This window comes from Gopherus flavomarginatus, chromosome 19 (assembly GCF_025201925.1).
Source record: "Gopherus flavomarginatus isolate rGopFla2 chromosome 19, rGopFla2.mat.asm, whole genome shotgun sequence".
NCBI classification, from domain to species: Eukaryota; Metazoa; Chordata; order Testudines; family Testudinidae; genus Gopherus; species Gopherus flavomarginatus.
Window position 1 is genome coordinate 21,873,086 of NC_066635.1, and position 24,064 is coordinate 21,897,149.

Genomic DNA, 24,064 nt, shown 5'->3' on the forward strand with positions numbered 1-24,064 from the left:
ACGCGTATTTCCACATTGCTATCTGGCCACCCCACAGACGTTTCCTTCGCTTCGTTGTGGGGTCTCTGCATTACCAATTTGCAGTCCTCCCATTTGGCTTGTCCACGGCCCCGAGAGTGTTTACGAAATGCATGGCAGTTGTTGTGGCGCAGCTTCGGCGCAGTCGTATCCACGTGTTCCCGTATCTGGACGATTGGTTGATTCGGGGCACGTCGGAACAACAAGTCTGCAGCCATGTCCGTGTGATCACCGACATGTTCGCCACTCTGGGCCTCTTGGTGAACACAGACAAGTCCACCCTGGCCCCCACACAAAGGGTGGAATTCATCGGGGCCGTCCTGGACGCCACTGTGGGCAGGGCCTTGCTGCCATTGCAGCGGTTCCAGGCCTTGTCGGCAATCGTGCAACGACTACAGACAGCCCCCCTGACGTCAGTGAGGACGTGTCTAACCCTGTTAGGCCACATGGCGGCCTGTACTTTCGTGACCAATTACGCTCGGCTCCGCATGAGGCCACTCCAGCTGTGGCTCATCAGTCATTACAGGCCGACAAGACAGCCACTAGATATGTTAATCACGATCCCCCAGAGGGTCTTAGATTCTCTCGGCTGGTGGCTGGACCAGTCAGTGTTGTGTGCGGGTCTCCCCTTCCACCCATCTCAGCCCTCGGTGTCCCTAACAACAGATGCCTCAGATCTCGGCTGGGGGGCCCACGCAGGGACCCTGAGGACGCAGGGCCTGTGGTCCCAGGAGGAGGTGCGGCTACACATCAACATGCGGGAGTTGAGAGCGGTCCGTCTTGCTTGTCAAACGTTCTGTCATCAGCTCCAGGGTCGTTGTGTCGCGGTGTTCACCGACAACACGACGACCATGTATTATATCAACAAGCAGGGCGGCACCAGATCCTCCTCCCTGTGCCACGAGGCGATACGACTCTGGGACTTTTGTGTAGCCCACTCCATTCACCTCATGGCTTCCTTCCTCCCCGGAGTACGGAACACGCTGGCGGATCGATTGAGCAGATCCTTCCTGTCACACGAGTGGTCCCTTCGCCCGGACGTCGCCCTCTCCATCTTCCGGAGGTGGGGTTATCCCCGGGTGGACCTCTTCGCGGCCAAGGGGAACAGGAAGTGCCAAGCGTTCTGCTCCTTTCAGGGCAGGGAACCCGGGTCGATAGCGGATGCCTTCCTCATCCAGTGGTCGACCCACCTGTACTATGCATTTCCCCCATTCCCGTTGGTCCACAGGGTCCTTCTGAAGGTGCGCAGGGACAGGGCTCATGTGATCATGGTAGCCCCGGCGTGGCCCAGACAGCACTGGTACCCCATGCTGCTGGACCTGGCCATAGCCGACCCAGTTCCCCTGCCCCTTCATCCGGACCTGATTACCCAGGAGCACGGGACCCTCTGTCACCCGGACCTGCAGTCGCTGCACCTAGCGGCGTGGCTCCTGCGTGGCTGACTGGCTCTGAGCTGCGCTGTTCCACGCCGGTGAGGGAAGTGCTCTTGGGCAGCAGAAAGCCGTCCACAAGAGCGACATATTTGGCCAAATGGAAGCGCTTCTCCTATTGGTGCGTGGAGAGAAATCTCCGCCCTATGGAAGTTTCAGTAGCCAACATCTTAGACTACATTTGGTCCCTCAAAGGGCAAGGTCTGGCCATATCGTCGTTACGAGTCCACCTAGCGGCTATCTCCACCTTTCACCCGGGTGCGGATGGTAACTCTGTTTTTTCCCACCCGACGGTGTCTAGATTCCTTAAGGGGCTGGAACGTTTATACCCTAACGTCCGTCCCCCTGCTCCAACCTGGGATCTTAACCTGGTGTTGTCCCGACTCATGGGGCCCCCCTTTGAGCCGTTAGCTACTTGCTCCCTGCTTTACCTCTCTTGGAAGACGGCCTTTCTAGTAGCTATCACCTCAGCTAGACGGGTGTCGGAACTCCGGGCTCTTGTGGTAGACCCCCCATACACGGTCTTCCACAAGGACAAGGTGCAGCTGAGACCACACCCTGCTTTTCTCCCCAAGGTGGTCTCAGCCTTCCACGTCAACCAAGAGATATTCCTCCCGGTTTTTTTCCCGAAACCTCACTCCTCAGGCAGGGAGCAGCAGCTCCACTCGCTTGATGTCCGTAGGGCTCTCGCGTTCTACGTGGAGAGGACCAAGCCCTTCCGCAAATCCCCCCAGCTTTTCGTGGCAGTAGCGGACCGCATGAAAGGGCTTCCTATCTCCTCCCAGAGGTTATCCTCTTGGGTAACGTCCTGCATCAGGACCTGCTATGACTTGGCCCACGTCCCTACGGGCCGTGTGACTGCGCATTCTACCAGGGCGCAGGTGTCGTCGCTGGCTTTCCTCGCCCGCGTGCCCATCCAGGAAATCTGTCGGGCAGCGACCTGGTCATCGGTCCACACCTTTGCTTCCCACTACGCCCTGGTCCAGCAGTCTAGAGAGGATGCGGCCTTCGGATCTGCAGTGCTCCATGCCGCGACTTCTCGCTCCGACCCCACCGCCTAGGTATGGCTTGGGATTCACCTAACTGGAATGGATGTGAGCAATCACTCGAAGAAGAAAAGACGGTTACTCACCTTTGTAACTGTTGTTCTTCGAGATGTGTTGCTCACATCCATTCCACACCCGCCCTCCTTCCCCACTGTCGGAGTCGCCGGCAAGAAGGAACTGAGGAGCGGGTGGGCCGGCAGGGATATATATTGGGCGCCATGGCGGCGCCACTCCAGGGGGCGACCTGCCGGCCCACTGGAGTTGCTAGGGTAAAAAAGTTTCCGACGAACGTGCACGCGCGGCGCGCACACCTAACTGGAATGGATGTGAGCAACACATCTCGAAGAACAACAGTTACAAAGGTGAGTAACCGTCTTTTCTCAAATCTTGGACTCAGATTTTCTCAGTAACACATCCTGCCCTAGCACTGAGGGGATTCATGTAATTGATTGCTCTTTAGTCAACTGTGGTATAAGCAGCCATCTATCTCCCACGACAGAAGAAACTTTTCTTTGTGCCATCAGAAAATATAGTAGTGGCAAAACATATGTCATCCCATCCTATACTGTCAAACTTATCTTGTTCCATAACACTTTCCTTCATATGGCATCTTACATCCACATTTTAAGAAAAAAACTAATGAACAGGGTATTATATAAACAAATATTATTAAACATCTCATTTTCCCTTAAAACAATATAATGAATGACTACTCAATCCAGTACAAATATATCTGGCTTGAAACAGAGTAGAGAATTTTTGCTGTGTGTAGTTTGGTCTCCTATTTTCATGACAATACTCCATGCATGCAATGTGTACATTCCTTTAGAGTCCTGCTGAGATGGATTCAGTTTTTCTCTGACAAATAATATTTTTGATTTATCAAAAGACTTTGTAGTCAGTTTCTCACATCAATAATAGAAACACCCTATAATAAAAGAAAAGTTCATTTTACACATTTATGTAGTACTTGACTCATTTTCATCAACTTCTGCCCTGTTTGCCCTCTTTTGAAAGTCACACTAGTTGTGTTCTTTTTACTTGGAATGGTGGAAAGTAACAAGGGACTTTGAGGAATACTAAAAATTTGGACTGAACTTGTTTTGGGGTGCTTCAGACTTTTTGGCATATACATTTCATGAAATCCCCAAGGAACTAGCACTTAATACATTCTCAGATGCAATGACTGCAACCAGAAGAATTAAAATAACAGACTTGTTTATGCATTAACTATGTAACTTTAGTAACATTCTCCCTGTTATAAAACTCCCTTAAGTCCCACACTATTAGTTTAATTCTCATAAGATCAGTTCTTGATACTACCACACACATATGAAGATCTTTTCATCCCTGACCAACTGAATAATACTGGCACATACTGAGGTGTCTGTTTATGAATATGAGCTGTGAGAACAAGTAGTTCCATTCTGAAAGATGTTTTAAGGGTAGCAGGGTGCTCCCGTAAGACCCTGTTTCTCCACTGTGCATGGGTAGAGAAAATAGCATTTTACTTTGCACAGTTAAGTTGTAAGGCAGCAGACATCAGACTCTGCGTGTATGAATTTTGTAGAGTAGGAAATAGACTCTAGGGAAATCTTAAAGTGGGATAATATCTGCCATTTTATGCAGCATGGTAGATTGAAAAGACAAATCAGCACTCTCTAGCAATATCATCAGCACAGCCTTATAGCACCTGTGCCTTTAGGTTTTGTTCCTCAAGAATTTTTGCCATGAACACAAAATGGGAGAAAACACAAAGCCCTATTCACTAAGGGGTGGAGAATGTTCTGTGAGGCCTCTAGTACTTATTAAGTCTCTATGCTTCCCTCAGCTACACCTTCTGTGATTGTTATGGCTTTCACTCCAGTTCAATGACCAAAAGTTACTCTTAAAACAAATCAAAAGTATAAGAACTGAATGTGAACCTAGTGCATTTGTTTAGTGTTGCGGTGGTATATATGGTCTGTGCAAACAGACTAGCAGATCACTATGGTCCCTTCAGGCCTCGGAATCAATGACTTTAAGGAATAAACTTTGAACACAGCCTTACTGGAAAGGCACATGGCCAACTGCTGACACACACTAGCTGTGGCTATGCACCCTAATTTGCTGCTACATTCTACAACCAATTTTCCTACGGCTTGAAACAAATAGCTTCGCATAGCCAAAGTTCTAAAAAGAAGAGAAAGGAAAAAGCTTGGTCCTATAGCTCAGGTAGCGTTCGTTTCCTATATCAGCTAGACAGCTAAAGAAAAAAAAAAAGTGCACCACCCTGTCTCTTCTTATACTGTTTTCCCTTCCTGATGGTGCAATTATCTCCACCTGTGCCCAGAGTCATTTCCCCCCTCCCCCATCACTGAACTTCACTGCAATCCCTGCAATGAGGGTAGGCACCTGTTGCCAATTCCATGCTCAGACACAGATGACCAAATCCTGTATCAATTGAAATCAGTGATAAAAATCCCACTGATATTTATGGCACCAGAATTTGATTTTAAGTTGTTTTTAACCCTCGCTCCACCAAGCACTGGCTGGAAACTGAATAAACTGAGGATAATAATAAATAAATAAATAATGATGGCAGCAGTTATACTGTTAATCCTGTTTTTCTTTTTTTTCCTAGCTCTTCATTCTTATTAACTTCCCTCTGCATACACGCACCATTCCCTCTGTCCTCACATCATAAAAAGAACAACATGGAATTAACAAGACTTGTACCAATCATCACCCTGACAAATCTGCTGCTTGCAAGGTGCTTCCCTTTCTCCTTTGTCTGTTTTTTGTCTTTTTAGATTGTATGATAGTTAGGGCTGAACCTGTGTCTTCCTATATGTCTGTGCAGCACTTAGCTCATTTTGAGCACTATTGAGTAAATAAATAAAGTGTACTTCCTCAGCCTGCTCTGTGGGAGAAAATGTCATACCGTTCTGCAGACATCAAGGGCCAATATTTAAAAGTGTGCACATTGAATCACACGCAAAGTTTTATGTGCACTCAGCTTGTGCAGATGGAAACTGCAATTTATGATGGAACCCATATGCATATGCAACTAAATCTGAATGCATGCTTTTGAAAATTTGGCCTCAAGATTTTTGGGTGCTTCTATTTCAGGGACAAATAAAAACAAATCACTTAGGCAAGTACCTCCCAGTGTTTTCCTTAGATTTCTAAAACATATTTAACCACTCTCCAAAACTGTTCATCAGATGTGGTTATGACAGGCAATTTAATTAGACTTTAAAAACATCAGCTATATTTAGATAGCCCAAATGTGACATGCAATGCACCAGATCACAGCTTTGGCTGGGGGGAGTTCCTGAGCCATTACAACATGACTCTGTACTCCTGGTAAACCTTCACTGTGGTGTTCAGTTTTTTGTATGTTTGGCAAAAGTCAAGAATTGAGCAATATTCAAGTGCTCTGGGGATTGTGCCACACACAAGCAGGATGTGCCCCACCTTTCTGTCTGCTGCTTTTTCTCCAGAGTGAGTCTGCTATAATTTGACTCAAGCAGCCTTTTGATGATGATTACCAAAACTAGGGGTAGGTGTTTCAGAAATGACAATAATCTCAGTTTCAATTGATAATGCAATTGCTTTGGAGATAATAAAATGCCTGTCTTTGTGGCAGCTCTCTCCCCTCCACATACACACCTTCCCCCTAAATCTTTGGAATGGTCCTTCTACTCTGAAAAGTTGGTTAGAGATGTAAAAACTTTTTGGTTGAAATCTGAAGCCAAGAAAAACTTACTTGGTTTCATGTTTCAAGCTGAAAGTTAAAATCTGCACAGAATTCATCATACCTGGTACACTCATTTCTCATAACAACTGCACCCAATAAAGGCCCTTTGTGGAAATAACTGCAACAAAGTTTTTATTTATGTTTTTAAGCTCACATAATCGTGCTGGATACTCCATCACTGACAATTTTAAAATCAAGATTGGATTTTTGTCTAAAAGATCGGACCTAGGAATTATTTTGAGGAAGTTCTGTGGCCTGTGTTGTATAGGAGGTCAGGGAGGTGATCACAATGGTCCCTTCTGGCCTTGGAATCTATGAATAATTGCAGGCGAACATCAGCAGGTTCAAACCAAATCCACTGATTTTGGTTCACCAAAACTGTGAGAAATGAAACCTGTGCATCCCATGCAACCATAGATGTGACAACAGTAAAAATATTTGCTTAAATGTGCTGAAAGATGGAATTTCCACTATTTCCACAGGGAATTAATTCCACAGACTAATTGAGTGTGCATTATCAGTATACACATATCAGTATTACATGATATTTACAGGCTACATTTCCTCACTTAAATTTAATCCTATTACACCTCATTGAAGCCACTTTTATTATGTGAATTATTTCCTCACTTTTTGGTGTAGATTATATTTGCTTTAATCAGTGCTTAGCTAAATTAAAGTTAATTAACTCTTTTCTTTTGTCCTTGCAAATCAGTCCCTCAAGAATCCCCTCAAAATTTCTGTTGCCCTTCTCTGAACTCACTTCAGTTTTCAGTATCTTTCTGGTAATGAGGGACCTGGCTCTGAATGCAGTATCCCAGATGCAGTCACACCAAAGATATATTGAGAAGGGACTATCTCCTTGCTCTCCAATATGACACCTCAGGGTATCTAGCCCAAAATTACATTGCCCTTTTTGATGCCATAATATATTGCAAATTTATGTATAATTTGCTGTCCACTCTCACCCTTAAATCCCTTTCAGGATTACCAGTTACACTGCTCTAAAACATTAGTAACATTGCTGCCAAAGAGATTACAGTAACCTTTTCACAGAGAATGAGAAAGACTGTGTTATCAGACCTTCATAAACTTTATAGCAAGTTCCTTGATTTGGAGAAGTGGCTGCAATGATGTGGTGAATGAAATAATTTGTAAATCTGTTCATATACTTTGTAAATTATTTGGGATCCTCCTGAATGATGTTTCAATATTCCATAAATAAAAAGTATTATCAATATAATTTGCTCCTTTTATTGGCTAGACAGAGTTTCTCAAAAACTTGGTGTGGAGATGATCCTAGGGACAAAATATCCAACCGAAACCTGATACCAACAATCTACTTCCTAAAAATATACATGCAGAGTGTTCAGTATCCAAATAAATAACACATGGAATGATTGGCTGTAGCTTATGCCAGATATTGCCTTTGCATTGAGCTGCCATACTAGGGTGAATAGAGAAACAATACACGGGGAGTGAAAATAAAGCAGACCAGTGAATAGAAAATAGAAGACTTCTAAGTTGCCCTTGACTTTTTCACAAATGCTGTTTTTCAGATTTATCAGCCTCCTATTTGTGGTTCTGTTAAACATCTACAACCATGTGGCATTTTTTACATGGAGAAGGGTGGGGAGAAGAACTTTGATGAATGCTAAAAATCTGGCTTTAGCTTGTTTTGGTATGTTTCATCTGATTTCACGTGTAAAGCACGACAGATTCCTGAATAATTAGTGTTTCTGAGATTCTTAAATGCAGTGACTGTAACCAGAAGAATGACAATAACAAACTATATGCAGTGTAGCTGTAGCCATTTCCATCCTGGGATATTAGAGAGACAAGGTGGGTGAGGTAATATCTTTTCTTGGACCAACTTCTGTTGATGAGAGAGACAAGTTTTTGAGAGCTCTGTGTGGCTTAAAGCTTGTCTCTCTCACCAACAGAAGTTGGTCCAGTAAAAGATATTACCTCACTCACCTTGTCTCTCTAATAACAAACTGCACACTTGACTCTGCTTGAATGATCAGATTCTAATAACACTCTCTCTAAAAATATAATGCTCCTGTACCTTTGGTCCCACGCAGTCCAAAATTATTTGATCATTAGATGTCCTCTCTGGACCTCCCTCCACCCCAATTATACACTACTGGTTTTTCTTCTCTGACTAACTCCATGCTAATATCAGGCAGTTGAGTAATCCTTTTGCTTTGTATGATTCCCTATGTGCATTCCCCCTTTGGAATAAAAGGAAATGCTTGGGCTAAACCTACTGCATCAGATTTGAAAAGAATGACTTCGTTATAGCTGGACAGGCTGAATACTGCTTTTACTGAGTGAGCCAGGGAGAGGCTTCCTTTGAATCCCCTAATTGCGTAGGTTTGTTATCTCTTGCTGTCCATCAAGTTAAACTAACAGTTAAAACCAGTAAAGGCCATGGAGCCACCTGGCTTAGTGATGAATGGAAAAATGCTGGTTTGCGTTGTCTGAAGAGGATGGCTTGGCAAAGGAGTTTTCTTTTCACTTTAGAGTTTTGTTAATTCTAAAAATGCTCATGGTGTTGAATTTATAGTGAGGGCGGGTGTATCTTCATTCTGAAATGTACAACCATTAGGGGACTGTTGGTCCCTTACTGACACTCAGTGGGTTTTTTTGATTGGCCACCTCTCAGCACCAGAAGAAAGGGGAAAGGCCAATGAGAAATCAGGACCCTGAGAATAACAGTTCTCAGGGCCAATGGGGAGAGGCCAACGCTCTAGGTCAGCCTGATTGACAGAGCAGGCCGGCCAATGAAGGAGTCAGGAGGTTGGGGGTCCCGTCCTCCGTGTGAGCTGGAGCTGCCTAGTCCAGAGGGGGGCTGAGGTGAGGTGAGGTGAGGGCAGGAGCCTGAGCTGAGCTGGGGAGTGAGCCACCCCGGCCAGAGGAGCTGCCCAGAGAGCTGAGCTGGAGGCAGAGCAGCAGCGCGTTGGCAGAGTGGAGCTGGGGCTGGAGCTGGCGCCAGGTGCGCTGAGCAGCTGGGCAAAGAGGGGGACGCTGGTCAGGGGGCCCAGCGCAAGGAGGCGCCCCCAGCCAAGAGGCCGTGCAGGCCGAACTTGAAGGGGGCTCGTAACCCTGACAGGAGGGGCAATGCTGGGGAGAAGGGCCCTGCCATCTAGCGCCTGAGGGCATGTGGCCATCGCCTGACCCACAGCATCCCTGCAGCACAGCCAGGGCCTGGGACCTGTGAGGAACAGACTGTGAACTGCCCTGACGTTCCAGAGACAGCTGCTTGTGGTGTCCCTGTGCCCCCGGGGCGGGGTTATGTGTTTTCCTTTAACCTTTCCCATTTTTTCCTTAGTTTTTTTAATTGGTTCCTGTTTAATAAATTGCATACAGTTCAAAGAAAATGCAATGATCAATGGGTCAGGGACGTCTCCAGGGCAGAGAGAGTACCCTGGAGTGGAGTCACCCTAGCCCCTGTCCTAAATGACCATGATAAGATTGGGGGTTGGTCACCCAGGAATCCTGGACCCAGCCTTGTTGGGATTACAGGGATTCTGCCATACAGGAGAGTGTCAGGCTGGCCTGGGTAAAAGGAGTGGGAGCAAGGACTCAGATCCTTTCACTAGCCAATTTCAGCGGGGTAGTGTATAAGCCAGAAAAGTTCCCCACAATTGTGAAACCACTCCCCCACTTACACAATGATTGTGTAACCTCAAAATTTTCTGCTGATCTTATTGGATATTAATTGGCTAATGTTTTTACAGTGCTGTGTAGGTGGAAAGGGCTACTTAAGTGCTAGGTATTATTATTAATAATGATGTGGTTTTTCACAGAATCATAGATACATTCGAGAGTGAAAAGTTCCATTGGCTCATTTAGTCCATCCCTTAGGCAATATAGGATTGTTCCCTACCAGATATTTTCTAGTACTTTTTTCAGCCTAATTTAAAATGTCTTAAAGTTATGGTGCTTCTATCAAGGGCCGACTCCAGGCACCAGCTTATCAAGCAGGTGCTTGGGGCGGCAACTCCAGAGTGGGGCGGCACTTTCAGGTATTCGGTGGCAATTCGGCGGCTCGGAGCGAAGGACCTCCCGCTGAATTGCCACAGATCGTGATCGCGGCTTTTTTTTTTTGGCTGCTTGGGGCAGCAAAACCCCTGGAGCCGGCCCTGCTTCTATCATTCCCCTTGGGAGACTATGTTATAGCCTAATGGAGCACACTATGAAAAAGGTTTTAATAACATTCAGCCTAAATTTTCCATATCTTAATTTAATCTCAGAACAGTTCTTCTCCCTCGTTTGTTTCCACTCTTCAAATACTTCTTGGCAGTTATCACTAGTCGTGGTGATAGTTATGATCCAGTCATGTTAGCTGCAGCCACTTTAAAATAAGGGATGATTTTAGCTGGCATTTATTTAACTTGGTGCAAATAACCAAGTATTTAAGGTGTAACCACTTAAGGTGCAATTAAATACAACTCCACTGAGGTAAACACCCAGTGAAGATACTATGTAACAGAAACATAATTGTCAAGTGATACATGGATTTTAGATTTAATAATTGCACTTCTGGCAAGAACAAGGTAATGTCATAGGATCCTGGTCAATGACAATAAGATACAAATGTTATATTAAAGAGGCTCCCTGAGCCCATGGAATTGATCTGGATTCTGCATGTGATTATCCTGTTATCAGAAAAAAGAGGTGGGTCATGGAAAATATTGTGGCAAAGTTCAATGGTACCTCCAAAGGACAACCAAAGGGGGAAAAGAAAATTTGTTAGAAACCACTCTCCTCCTCTCACTCCCCTTCCTGTGCCTATGGACATGTGCAAGTCCATGGTTCCGGATCCAATGCATCTGAGGGTGCTGAGAGAGTTGGCTGTTGTGATTGCCGAGCCATTGGCCATTATCTTTGAAAACTCAGGGAAGGTCCTGGACGACTGGAAAAAGGCAAATATAGGGCCCATCTTTAAAAAACGGAAGAAGGAGAATCCGGGGAACTACAGACTGGTCAGCCTCACCTCAGTCCCTGGAAAAATCATGGAGCAGGTCCTCAAGGAATCCATTTTGAAGCACTTGGAGGAGAGGAAGGTGATCAGGAACAGTCAACATGGATTCACCAAGGGCAAGTCATGCCTAACCAACCTGATAGCCTTCTATGATGAGATAACTGGCTCTGTGGATATGGGAAAAGCGGTGGATATGATATATCTTGACTATAGCAAAGCTTTTGTTATGGTCTCCCACAGTATTCTTGCCAGCAAGTTAAAAAAGTATGGATTGGATGAATGGACTAGAAGGTGGATAGAAAGCTGGCTAGATCGTCAAGCTCAACAGGTAGTGATCAATGGCTCGATATCTAGTTGGCAAGTGGTATCAAGTGGGGCCAGTTTTGTTCAAAATCTTCATTAATGATCTGGATGATGGGATAGATTGCACCCTCAGGAAGTTTGCGGATGATACTAAGCTAGGGGGAGAGGTAGATATGCTGGAGAGTAGGAATAGGGTCCAGTGTGACCTAGACAATTGGAGGATTGAGCCAAAAGAAATCTGATAAGGTTCAACAAGGACAAGTGCAGAGTCCTGCATTTAGGATGGAAGAATCCCATGCACTGCTACGGGCTGGGGACTGACTGGCTAAGAGGCAGTTCTGCAGAAAAGGACCGGGGGATTACAGTGGACGAGAAGCTGGATATGAGTCAACACTGTGCCTTTGACGCCAAGAAGGCTAACGGCATATTGGGCTGCATTAGTAGGAGCATTGCCAGCAGATTGAGGCAAGTGATTATTCCCCTCTATTCAGCACTGGTGAGGCCACATCTGGAGTACTATGTCCAATTTTGGGCCACCCACTACAGAAAAGATGTGGACAAATTGGAGAGAGTCCAGCAGAGGGCAACGAAAATTATTAGGGGGCTGGGACACATGACTTATGAGGAGAGGCTGAGGGAATTGGGCTTATTTGATAGCAGCCTTCAACTACCTGAAGGGGGGTTCCAAAGAGGATGGAGCTCGGCTGTTCTCAGTGGTGGCAGATCACAGAACAAGGAGCTATGGGCTCAGGTGGCAGTGGGGGAGGTCTAGGCTGGATATTAGGAAACACTATTTCACTAGGAGGATGGTGAAGCACTGGAATGGGTTACCTAGGGAGGTGGTGGAATCTCCATATTTATAGGTTTTTTAAGTCCGGCTTGACAGAGCCCTGGCTGGGATGATTTAGTTGAGGTTGGTCCTACAGGGGGTTGGACTAGATGACCACCTTTGGTCTCTTCCAACCCTAATCTTCTATGATTCTATACTGGCTAAAATGTCTGCTTAGCTAGTTGGGAACATCAGGATGCAGAGCCTGGGAATACCTATTCTTAGAGTAGACACGTACTATCTTGGTATGTATTTGCCTTTGAGGTGTCGTTCTCATGCATGGTAGGTCAGCCCTTCCCCATACAAGTACGTCATTATGTTCTGTCCATTGGAGGATCAACACATCTTCCAGCGGAGTTACCTTCCTTAGACTAAAATAGGAGGGACACAATCTTCATTTTCTGAAACAATTTATTGAATGTGGCTAAAGAAAGATGAAGTAAGCAATTCACAGCACATAAAGATTTTGCCTACTGAATCAGCATTAACGTGCAAGGGTGTCAAGTGGAAGCCAGTAGAGTTTTCAAGGCCAGAACCTGTGAAAAATTTATTTCAGCTGAATAGGGCCATAGAAGAAAAGGAGCGATCACATGGTATGGTTAGCAGTAGCTTACTTTTTTTAAAGTGAGAACTTTGCATTTGCTTTCCCAGACGATGTTGGCAATAAACTCCTTATTACACAACTTTAAGGTATTTAAATTTTTAAACATGGCATTATATTAATGTATGTGTTCACCGTGAGTTTTAGTATAAATCACATTTTTATTAAAAAATACAGTAACACATCTGTATAGATTTTTTAAAAGCACTTTGAAGCAGAAAGTAGTATGTTTACATGAGAATTAAAGACTCAGGGTTAAATTCTAGTCTGATTTACCAATGCAAGTACAATAACTTCTATGGAGGCTGCAGTAGATACAAATCAAGGCAGAATTTGCACTGATATTAGCAATAAGATTAGGGCTCTGTATAGTACAGTCAATATCAGAAATATGTTAAATCTTCTTGCATCTGTATATGTGACACATGATCTTCATGAATTCTTTGGCCAATCATTTTATTAATTTCCTTTCTTATTAGTATTTATGGTGTAATAAGAACTTTCATTCTCTTAGCCCATTTTCTTTTTTCCTTCTGCCTCATCTATAGCCACAGGGTCCACTCCTGTCAGCAATTCTGTATATCAAGTGTTTGCCAGATCAAGCCCATAAATAATCCTGTGTTTGTGACATCACAGTCTATCACAATTACTACGATTATATGATTACTAGCACAGTTTCTGGTTCCAATAGTCATTTTGTAGCACAGACACTGTGGAGTCACTTCCACAACTGTCTGCCACTCATCTGATATGCCACATGGCCTTTATGAGCATATGCATGATAGGAAGGATGGTGTTGTCATCAGGGCATTGGCCTGGAAGTCAGGAGACCTGGATTCAATTTCTGGCTCTGCCACAGACTTCCTTTGTGCCCTGCCCATCACTTCAACTATGGCTGAGGTCGCCATCTGTAAAATGAGAGTCATACTTTCTTCATCTCACATTTTGTCTGTCTTGTCTACATAGATTGTAAATTCTTCAAGGCAAACACTGTTTCTTACTATATATGTACTATGGGCCCCTGATCTTGGTTGGAACCTCCAGGCAATTAAATCTTCTTAATGTTATGAAACTCAAAATGCCCACCTTAAACATCTTCTTAGCTCTCCCTGCCCCTCAGAGTAAAGGCAACTAGTTTGTTATCTATAATCTTTCCTCAGGCCCGCTGACAGGAGGTAGGTCAAAGGGGGCAATTGCCCAGGGGCCCAGGCAATTTAAAGGGGGCTGGGGGCCCCTGGCCACCACTGCTGCCATGGTAGCAGCAGCAGCCAGGAGCCTCGGGCCATTTTAAATCACACAGGCAAGCCACAGGGCCTGCTCTGCAGAAGCAGTAGACTGGGGAAGTCAGTGGCTGCCACGCACTGCCCCTGCAAGAAAATGCTTCCTCTCCACCGCGGGCCCCAGCATCAGGCAAGTAGGGCTGTGTGGGGCCCCAGGGGATGGGACTGCTCTGTGCTCCCAAGTTTCAGCTGTTCTGCCCCCTAGGACTGTGCTGGTGGGGGAACCCCTGCACTGCACTGGCTCAGTAGGGCTGGTGAGTGTGGCCAGGGGGCAAGGCATGGGAGAGTGGGTCTCTGTGGGGAGGTGCTGGGCTGTGAGGGGTGGGGGGCGCTGGGCAGTGGGGGCATCCTGTGTGTGTTGGGGTCCTGGGCAGTGGGGGAGGGTCTGTGTGGAGTGCTATGTAGTTGTAGTGGTGGGGCTGTGGAGAAGGTCACTGGGTAGTGCAGAGTGTGGGAGATTGTGTGTGTTGGGGTGCTAGGCAGTTGTGGTGAGGCTGTGGGCGGGGGGGGCACTTGACATAATGGGCCTCTGGGAGGCTGGGCATAGGGAATTGGGAGGTGTTGGGTGGGGGGGCTGTGTGGCACGGCATGGGCCAACCCCAGAAGGGAAGGGGCACTCTGGCAGCATAGGGCTAGGTGGGCCAGTGTGCGTCTGGCAGCTGCCGATCTGTAAACAGTGCCCTCGTACTAGGCTGGGCAGAGCGGGGCTACCCCTTCCATGCCATGCCCCATTGCCCCTGGCTGGCCCCTTGCTCTGGGTACTGACCTCCCTGCACCATGCTCCATTGCCTCCATGGGGGCCCACAAATATGTTTGGCACCCGTGCCTACAAAAGTTTAATCTGTCCCTGGCTCCTAGACATGTGTGAGGTGGTACCGGCAGTGGCGAAGGCAGCTGGGTGGGCACATCCCTTTCTAGGGGTCCCATTGTCTGTTCTTCCCTGGGGCCAGGAATTGCTGTCCGCAGACCTGTCTTTCCTTTATGAAACCATTCTTTTAAGGACTTTGGCAGATTTTTTTCCAGATCCTATATAGTCAAAGCTCTCTAGGACTCAAAGAACTAGTCTCATATATTCATATAACTGCAACAACGCCACAAGAAGAGAAAAACAAGCCAATATAGTATAAAATATAACACAAAAGCAAGGAAAGACAGATGAAGATGCTCTCAAAATCTGTCATAGGCACACAATCCTATGAAAGAGCACTGGACTAGCTCTCTGCAGTGAGGAAGTGTCACCCAGTGGCCACTTACCAGAGGTGCATTATTTACTTCATTTTGTAAATGTCAAGCCTTCCTTCAAATGTAAAGCATAAAGAATTTGTCAGAACCAATGGATCTGTTTAGAACTGTCCGAATAACAGATTTTCCAGTTTGCTGTCAATTTTTTTGGGGGGAGGAGAGAGGGAGAATAGTTTAGGGAAAACCAAAAATGAATTTTTTCAGAATTTTTGGTGAAGTCAAAAATGTGTGTTTAAGTCTATCTCAACTCAGCAAAGCACTTCATGTGCTTGAGAGTTTTGTGAATTGTGGCTGTGGTGCTTGCACTCTCTGCTGAGGTTGCAAATAAGAGTGCCAGCTGCCATGATAGTTTCTGATGTAAAATCCCCCTAGCAACTGGCCAGAGACCTGCCCCCACCCCAAACAATGTATTTCCCAGAGGCAGTATTGGGTGGTAACAATTTCTGCTCCCTAGTGCATGGGCTAGACTTTAACTGAACACCACTGGAAATTAGACAACTAAATACCTTTGAGGATCTAGGCCCTAGTGTTATTGTTTTTTAATAATATTTTAACAAATAAAAACAGAACTAACAGACAAGGATTGTGGAAAGCATTCAAAACTAACAAGGTGCAGTTGCAGTTGTGACTTACTGCTACAGTGTTTATATTAACTAGGACAATCTAGTTAATCAAGGAAAGAGCTTCACCTGGAGCCTCTATATTATTCCACTTTCTTGGGACTCTGTGCTGACTGTCTCCCCCATGAACACATGCTTAAGAGGAGTACAAAGGAGAATATTACATAGGAGACCAGGAAAAACTTAAAAACTTCACTCTACCTTGGAATCTTCACATCCTAAAAAGGTTCCCTGAGTTCTAAGATAAGCTTGAAGAGCTCCAGGGCTGCAGTTTGAAAGCTGTGAAGTGGGCTGCATGGTGTGTCCTGGGGATGCTCACTCATCAGAGAGGCAGCACATGCAGGGAAAGACAAAATCACTAACACACACCAGGAAAGGGATGGGAAAATCACTGCAGCTTCCTAATGAACAGGTAGTTTTCCATCTTGAGAGTTCAAGGAAGAGTGAACCATACTGACATTCAGTTTGTTCAGGGAACCATGTTAATGTGAATCTATAAAACATGGACAGTTTGTTTTCCAGTGAAAAGTAAGATTGTTCTCAAATACTGTTATCTTTTTGTAACAGTAGTTTTGCAAATCTTAATAGTTTTGAAGTGAATGGGTGATAATATTAAATGTCTGCAGCTCATTAAAATGGCCCACTGCGTTCACTTCTGGTAAGAAAGAACACCAGATGGGGCCATATGCCCATTTCACAGACTGCCTAGACAAATGATTGAAGGACTAGACCTTCACTGTCTTGATAGGGAATTTCCCTTCCTCAAATGTGCTGAAAGATCTTTTAAGAAGGAAAAAGAACAGAATAAAACAACAAATTTTGCTATTTTTCTGATACAGCATTTTCACCCCCAGGTCATTTGCACTAACAGAAACTGAGAATTCCTACTGTTTTCTTTGCAAAACTGAGTCATCTATGTGAATATGAGAAATGAATACACTGAAAGATGAATAAATGATACATGATGTAAGGATATAGGATACATTAGATAAAGAGCTGTTTCAATATTTTAGAACAGAATGAGAAGCTGAAAAAGAAAGATGAGTAGTTACACTGCATAGGTCTTACTTCTTTATAACAGAATAAGACTTAATAATAGCCCTGGTTTAGAAGACATGTGGAATGTGACTCTCTCTAATAAACTCTGATGGGATTGGAGTGGTAAAAGAAAAGCTAAAGCCAGACTTAAGCCTCTTCCAAATGAAATACACTGGAGCTAGTATTTGTCATCCACCTTGACATGTTGTTTTTGTTTCAGACAAAGGCTGCAATATGTATATTAGAAATGGTCAACCAAAAATGTGGTGTATTGCTTATGTTTTGCCATTTTCATTCTGTGATCCTCTGGGCTTTATCTGGCTTTTGCCATCCTTTACAGCTAGCTGTAGGGAAGTGAGTCCTTCTTTGGAGACTGTGTTCCCTTGGGACTTCAGGGCAGCAGAATCTGAACAGTTATGTTCAAAGAGGAATCATACTAGCTCTACTTCTATGATGCAAGTAGACAGGGAGAGTGGGTATTTACCTGAAGAAGACAATACTGTTACAAACAAATCTACATTTAAAAAAAACTATTCAATCTCAGGGAATGAATCATGTAAGAAACCACTAGAGGCATTTGTTGTATGTCTGCTGCTCTTCCCAGCCATACGTGAAGTTCTTATAGACAGTGTTAAGAAATATGAAAGAAAAACATGTTCAAGCCAGGGAAATGTAAAGAAACTGACCCATTCTTCTTCTTTTTGGTTTCCCTGTCTTAGCCCTCCAAGAAAGGAGTGTTGGAAAGAAACTGAAGAAAATCTCAAAGAGAGATTCTACTAACATCAAACTCTTACCCCTTGTATGAGTTGCTAGTAGCATTGAGGAGAGTGCCTAATTAGAGATGTCCTCCTGCTTCCTCCATATCTGCCGCCTGACCCCCTGGACTTGGTCCCAATCCTCCTTCAGTTGTGGTTGACTATTGTTTGTTGAAAACCATCTACAAGCACTATTTTCTGGACTGCATAACTGTATTGTGCCTCTGTTAAGGTGTGTTCTACTTTACAATTGTAAACATTTACTTTATAATGGGAAACTGTGTGTAAAGGTATTGCACTTACCAAAATACAAGCAGTCATCTCTGCCTTTCTTTAATTGGAAGAATAATTCCTTAGTGCTAACATTCATATCACCTTTCTCTTGCACAAGAAGCCTAACCAAATTCTCCTCTCTTTTCTCTATAGCAATATACGGTGCTACATGGCCTGGGAAACACAGTGGCCACAATACATGCCATGGCACCCAGATACCACACTGATGGGCATAATATAGCAATGTGACTGGAACTGAACTTTATGCAAAGATCAATACTGTTTTTAAAAAATCAGCATATAAAGAATGAAGGCCTGATTGTCCAATCCATTTTACACCAGTGTAACTCTACTTCTTTTGTATGGCATCTATGAAAATAAAGGAGGATAAGCTCCTTGTATAATCCAGTCCTGATCCTCTCGGATAAATCAGTGTCATTCCCTTGGTAGGGCTCAATATATTGTGACTTCTGAAAACAAAGGTGCATCTCTAAGTTATCTATAAAAGGATATCTTTTTAAAGTGTCCTTCACCATCATTATTAGTTTCAGTTTTCCTTAGAATCATGTAGTTGATAAGACCAAGTATTTTTCTCCTATATGTACTCAAAGGGACATTCTTTTTTCATATTTAAAACAAAAGTCTCAATCGTGTGCTATGTGTAATACCCACAAAAGAGTTTATAGGCTAGATGCTTGATCACTGTTATTGCTGCAAGCATAACACAAAGCACGTGTAATTATGAACAACAAATAAGCACTGAACTAATTTGTTTGTGAGCTGATCTTTAACAGCAAACTTAGATATGAATGAACTTCCTTACTGGGACAGTTTCCAATAGGATCAATTGTTAGTGCAATAACAAATAAGATATGCAACCTTTCACTAATATAGAGAAATATTATACTCCTGAGCATACTGAAGTAAATATTTTAGGTTTTCATACATTGTCATCAACCGTTACATAGTTATGTGCAACATATGCCAAAGTGATAACTAAATTTGCATTATCAGAAAATAACTGACAAAAATCAAGTCTAAATTTGTATGATGAAATGAATATGGTACCCGGTATCTGTTGCTCACACACCAAAAATTCAGTATTATCTTCCCTATCAGTTTAATGATTTTCCTGTCTCTTTTCTCTGATTTTCTCTTACCCTGCAGCTCTTGCTTCTCTGATGAATGACTGTCCCCAGGACACACTGTATAGCCCATTTCAAAGCTTTCACACTGCAGTGTTTGAGCTCTTCAAGCTTACCTTAGGCCCCGGTGACCTCTCAGAGCATAAGGATTTCAAGTACCGTGAGGTTTTCATGCTTGTCCTCATCTTCAGCAACCTTTCAGAAGTGGTGTGCTAAGTCTTCATTTATTCACTCTAATTTAAGGTTTTGCATGCCAGTAATACATTTTAACATTTTTAGAAGGTCTCTTTCTATAAGTCTATAATATATAACTAAACTCTTGTTGTATGTAAAGTAAATAAGGTTTTTAAAATGTTAAGCAGCTTCATTTAAAATTAAATTAAAATGCAGAGCCTCCCTGACTGGTGGCCAGGAGCCGGGTAGTGTGAGTGCCACTGAAAAATCAACTTGCGTGCCACCTTCGGCACACGTGCCATAGGTTGCCTACCCCTGTTCTATGTGATACTCACCTTTGTGCTCCTCTTAAACATGCTGATCCCGCTGATAGGGGAGACAGTCAGCAGAGTGTGCCAAGAAAGTGTGAAAATCTGGAGGCTCCAGGTGAGGCTCTTGCTTTCAATCAGTTCAAAATCAGTGACAAGCTATTGTAATATGACAGAAAATACACAATATTGCATATATACTGTTGTTTCATCTACCTCACTCCTTTCATACTTTTCTTCCACCTCCCAAAGAACTGAAAAAAATTAAATGCCTAGTTCATTTTGCTACTACAGGTAACAAAACTTTTAAACAAATAAATTCCTGGAAATGGCTACATCATAGCAAGACCCCAGAACTGTCTCAGAATAGAAGCTATACAACATGACACTAGAGAGACACAACACATCCATTGAGCCCGTATTATCCAAACCGGATACAGAGTAATTTCCTTTAATAGACAAGATCTAAAGTACTAGTGTATGCCCATAGAGTATCAATAATAATCATGCATCTGCAAGTGCCTTAAGTGGTAAATAGATGTCACCATTTCTCCATGTGAAGTTGGCTGTGTAAGTATGAAGTGCTTTTTAAAAAGGTAGAAGTTCATGCTAGAGAATACTTAACATTGCTTACATTTGTACATTTATAAGTGGGATTTTCAAATGCTCTCAAACAATGGCCTAATGCTGCTCCCACTGTAGGTAAGGTCATGGAGGATAGGCCCATCAATGGCTATTAGGCAAGATGGTCAGGAACACAACCCCATGCTATGGGTGTACCTAAACCTCCAGCTTGCCAGAGGCTGGAACTGGATTACAGAGGATGGATCACTCGAAACTATCCTGTTCATTCCTTCTAAAGCACCTGACATTGGCCACTGTTGGATGACAGAATACTGGGCTAAGTGGACCATTGGTCTGTCACAGTATGGCCGTTCTTATAGTCAGTGGGTGTGTTATAAACATACAGCTATGGGTAGCATAAAATTCCTCCTGACCTGTAAAGGGTTAAGAAGCTCAGATAACCTGGTTGGCACCTGACCGAAAGGACCAACAAGGGGAAAAGATACTTTCAAATCTGTGGGGGGAAGGTTTTTGTTTTCGTGTTCCTTAGTTCTCTCCCAGTCAGCGAGGAGCCAGGGCAGGAAAAATACATCTCCCTAAGCCTTATCTGAACTAAGCATCTAATATTACAGAAATAGTAAGTAATAGCAAGAAAATGCGTTAGATTATCTTTTGTTTTAGCTTGTGAATTTTTCCTGTGCTAAAAGGAAGGTTTATCCCTGTTTTTGTAACTTTAAAGTTTTGCCTACAGAGAAAATCCTCTGTGTTTAAAATCTTTCTGTTACCCTGTAAAGTTATCTTCCATCCTAATTTTACAAAGGTGATTCTTTTATCTTTTTTTAAATAAACTTCTTTTAAGACCCTGATTGTTTTTCAGTGTCCTAAAAACCCAGGCGGGTTGATCTGTGCTCACTTTGTAATCACTTGGTTAAGATAGGAAGGAATTTGTGCCTTGGAAAAGTTTTGTTACCTGGTAGAAATAAGCTTAGGGGGTCTTTCATGTGGGTCTCCACATCTGTACCCTAGAGTTTAGAGTGGGGAGGAAACCCTGACAGGGTGTATTACTATTAACTTCAGTGTGAGCAGAGTTAAGAGCACCGACTGGAAAATCCCACTGCAAGAGTACTAATACCCCGCTCCAAACTTTCAAAACTTAGAAAATTTTGTGCCGATAGAAAGATCTTCAGGCAGTGAGAACATGCTGCAGTAACAGCCACATGCTAGAGCATACCCTGAATGATTCATTGTTTGCCATCATGTTGACTCTACATGGTAACTGTTTTCCAGAAAGCCATGACCGCACTGGATCTGGAAATAAGTTTGCCAGTGTTCTGGAGAAAATGGCTCCAAAGAAAAAAAATTTGGCCCAGTACACTAATTGGATATACCTGATAAAAAGGAAGGTGAGAGAACTTGCTTACAGTGGGTACAGTGAGACCTCTAGAAACCAAAGTGACTTTACATGTTTAATAAAACCTTGATTAAATTATTTCATTATGCCTACATGTGATGGGCCCAAGGTCTGCGGCTCCCTGACGCAGCTTATAAGACATGCACACCTGAAGGCAACTGAGGGCTTTAAGGGTCAATGGGCCCTGCAAAGACAGTGGAAGTAAAGATAATCCCTCCATCAAAGATACCAGAGGAGGGCAGTAGGCCACAGCACCAGCGCTGGTGCTGTGGCCTGCTGCCCCCTGTGACAACAGATAGAGTTGGAAGGGGGTTGCGTTTAACAGAGGCTCACATTAATGGTGAAATTCTCCATAGTTTCAGATATGCATTGCAAGTCTGCACCTTCTGAGGCACCCCCTCACTAGATTTATATGGAACTTGGCCAGGCTGAACCCAGCTTTTATATGAATACAAATAAACCTCATATTTGTAAGCTTCCTCTTTATATGTTTGTTTAAAATGAAGAGTGTGAATGAAGTGAACAAAACCAACTGGAGTAACACACTGATAAACACAAACGAAGAGCCTGTCCCCCTTGCAAAGGAAAAGAAAAGAGGTGGCTGAGGCCATTTTTAACTGTAGGGTAACTTTTTACTGCCTTAAACCTCAGTAATCATTCCAGTGGACTTACAAGCAGAGTAGAGTAACACTAGCTACCAAGTGAACAATATCCAAGACAAGCCTGGTGTTAAACAGAGGAGCACTGTGGTTTATAATTACACAGGGGCCAAATCCTGACATCTTTGTTCACGCAAAACTCCCAGTGACTTCAAAAGGAATTTTAACTGAACTTCAGGACTGGGCCTATAGTAGTTAACATAATATTAAAAGACAGTGAAAGTTATTTCTGCCTGGTAAAGCATGTGTGTTCTGATGAGATGTGAAAACTGCAAGTTCTAAGTCACTTTGGGTAGTTCTTCTCTTATGATGATAGTAGTTAGTTACAGTGGGTGACAACCTGACCCCATTAAAATCTATGGCAAATTCCCATTGGCTTAAATGGAGACAGGATTTCACCCATGGTATGGGTTCTGTAGTTGTTACAGAACTGCGGAGTTACAAGTACAGTATATGGCTGTTTTTGCCATGTTAAGTAAAGTGCTGCCAATGAGAATAATTTCAGTATTTGTGGTGGTTATTTGTTGAAGATACATGCAAAAATTAAAAGAAATCTATAAGTTAATTTGCAAATTTAGGTGGTTCTTGGATAGCATTTTGTTCTCCTGATCTCGTAATTATTTGTACCTTTTTTTGGTCAATTTCACTGAAAACAAACCCAAACCTTTGACTTCAACTGACTCCTTCCTCCAAATTTAACAGAGAAAATTGGCTTGTTCTTCTCATACTAGCAGTTTTGCCTTCACAACATTTCTTTTCCAGGTTCAAGGAGAGATGTGGTGGGAAAAAGGGAACCTGAAGAAAGCAACACATCAGTAGATTAATCTGATGTCTGAAGAGATGTTGGTTTCTTCAGTTCTTGTTGTATGTATATACTCTTGTACTGCAAGTCAGATTCCTTCTGCTTTTGCTTTGAACTGTAAAGTGGAAAGTTGCAAGTAAATATACTATTTACTTCTCAAAGTAGATATAGATATTTATACTCTTCTTTTCTCTTGCAAATTGTATTATGTCAGCACAGATAAATAGGAACCTGACTAACTGTTGTGCAAACCATATCCTCCTATATTTTATATCTATATTAGCATAATGCACGTTAATTTTTGGTGAGTGATTGTTTCTCAGGGAGTTGACGATAGATTCCATCCAATAACCAAAACACAATGAATGCCGTAATTTTGGACATTATAACAATTAAGATAAAATCTATTTATCAGTAAAACCATATTTCTATGTCAGTGCTACAGACCACGTGATGACTGAAAACTTATATCGAGCAACCTGAGTAGCTGTGTTAGTAGCTGTGACAGTCTCTCTCCCAGGCAAGCCCCACAGGAGAAGGATGCTATGGGGCATTTCACCAAGCAGTTGAGCCTCCAAAAGATCAATTAGGATTAGAGATGGGGAGCAAGCAGTGAAATCCTACAGAGAGTTTTCTGTGTGTTGTTTGGGGCCAGCTAGGAAGCCTCAGTGTCTAGGCTGTTTGTAGTTTTTCCACTGGGAGGTGAGGAAGTTTTTCTTCTTGTGGGCAAAAATACTCAGTTTATTTCCTGCTTTTAACCAGCATGTGTGAAGTACTGTACAAAGCTCAAGAGAGAGCCTTCTAGTGTGGTTGATTGGAGGTAGATATCTAACC

At 43.4% G+C, this 24,064-nt stretch overlaps 1 protein-coding gene across 4 annotated transcripts; it reads left to right on the forward strand.

Annotated features, from left to right (window-relative positions):
- Positions 1-9,034: 9,034 nt before the first annotated feature.
- Positions 9,035-23,998, forward strand: LOC127037612 (uncharacterized). 4 transcript variants are annotated; one of them, XR_007770432.1, is made up of 5 exons: positions 9,035-9,095; positions 17,859-18,126; positions 18,321-18,613; positions 19,335-21,761; positions 23,191-23,998. XR_007770432.1 is itself a non-coding variant. In XM_050929577.1 (3 exons), the coding sequence occupies exons 1-2, from the start codon at positions 10,868-10,870 to the stop codon at positions 17,889-17,891; spliced, it is 720 nt and encodes a 239-aa protein (XP_050785534.1). In that variant the 5' UTR covers positions 10,813-10,867; the 3' UTR covers positions 17,892-18,126; positions 23,191-23,998. The 4 variants fall into 4 exon arrangements, 3 of the variants coding, with proteins under 3 accessions (XP_050785534.1, XP_050785533.1, XP_050785532.1); XM_050929577.1 differs by lacking the exons at positions 9,035-9,095; positions 18,321-18,613; positions 19,335-21,761 and adding an exon at positions 10,813-11,554; XM_050929576.1 differs by lacking the exons at positions 9,035-9,095; positions 18,321-18,613; positions 23,191-23,998 and adding an exon at positions 10,813-11,554 and having other exon boundaries at positions 19,335-21,224.
- Positions 23,999-24,064: the final 66 nt, after the last annotated feature.

Coding starts and splice junctions, on each gene's coding strand:
- LOC127037612 (XM_050929577.1), top strand. CDS start 10,868: ATGGAATTGATCTGGATTCTGCATGTGATTATCCTGTTATCAGAAAAA. Junction 11,555..17,858: donor TAGATCGTCAAGCTCAACAG/GTAGTGATCAAT, acceptor TCCCTGTCTTAG/CCCTCCAAGAAAGGAGTGTT.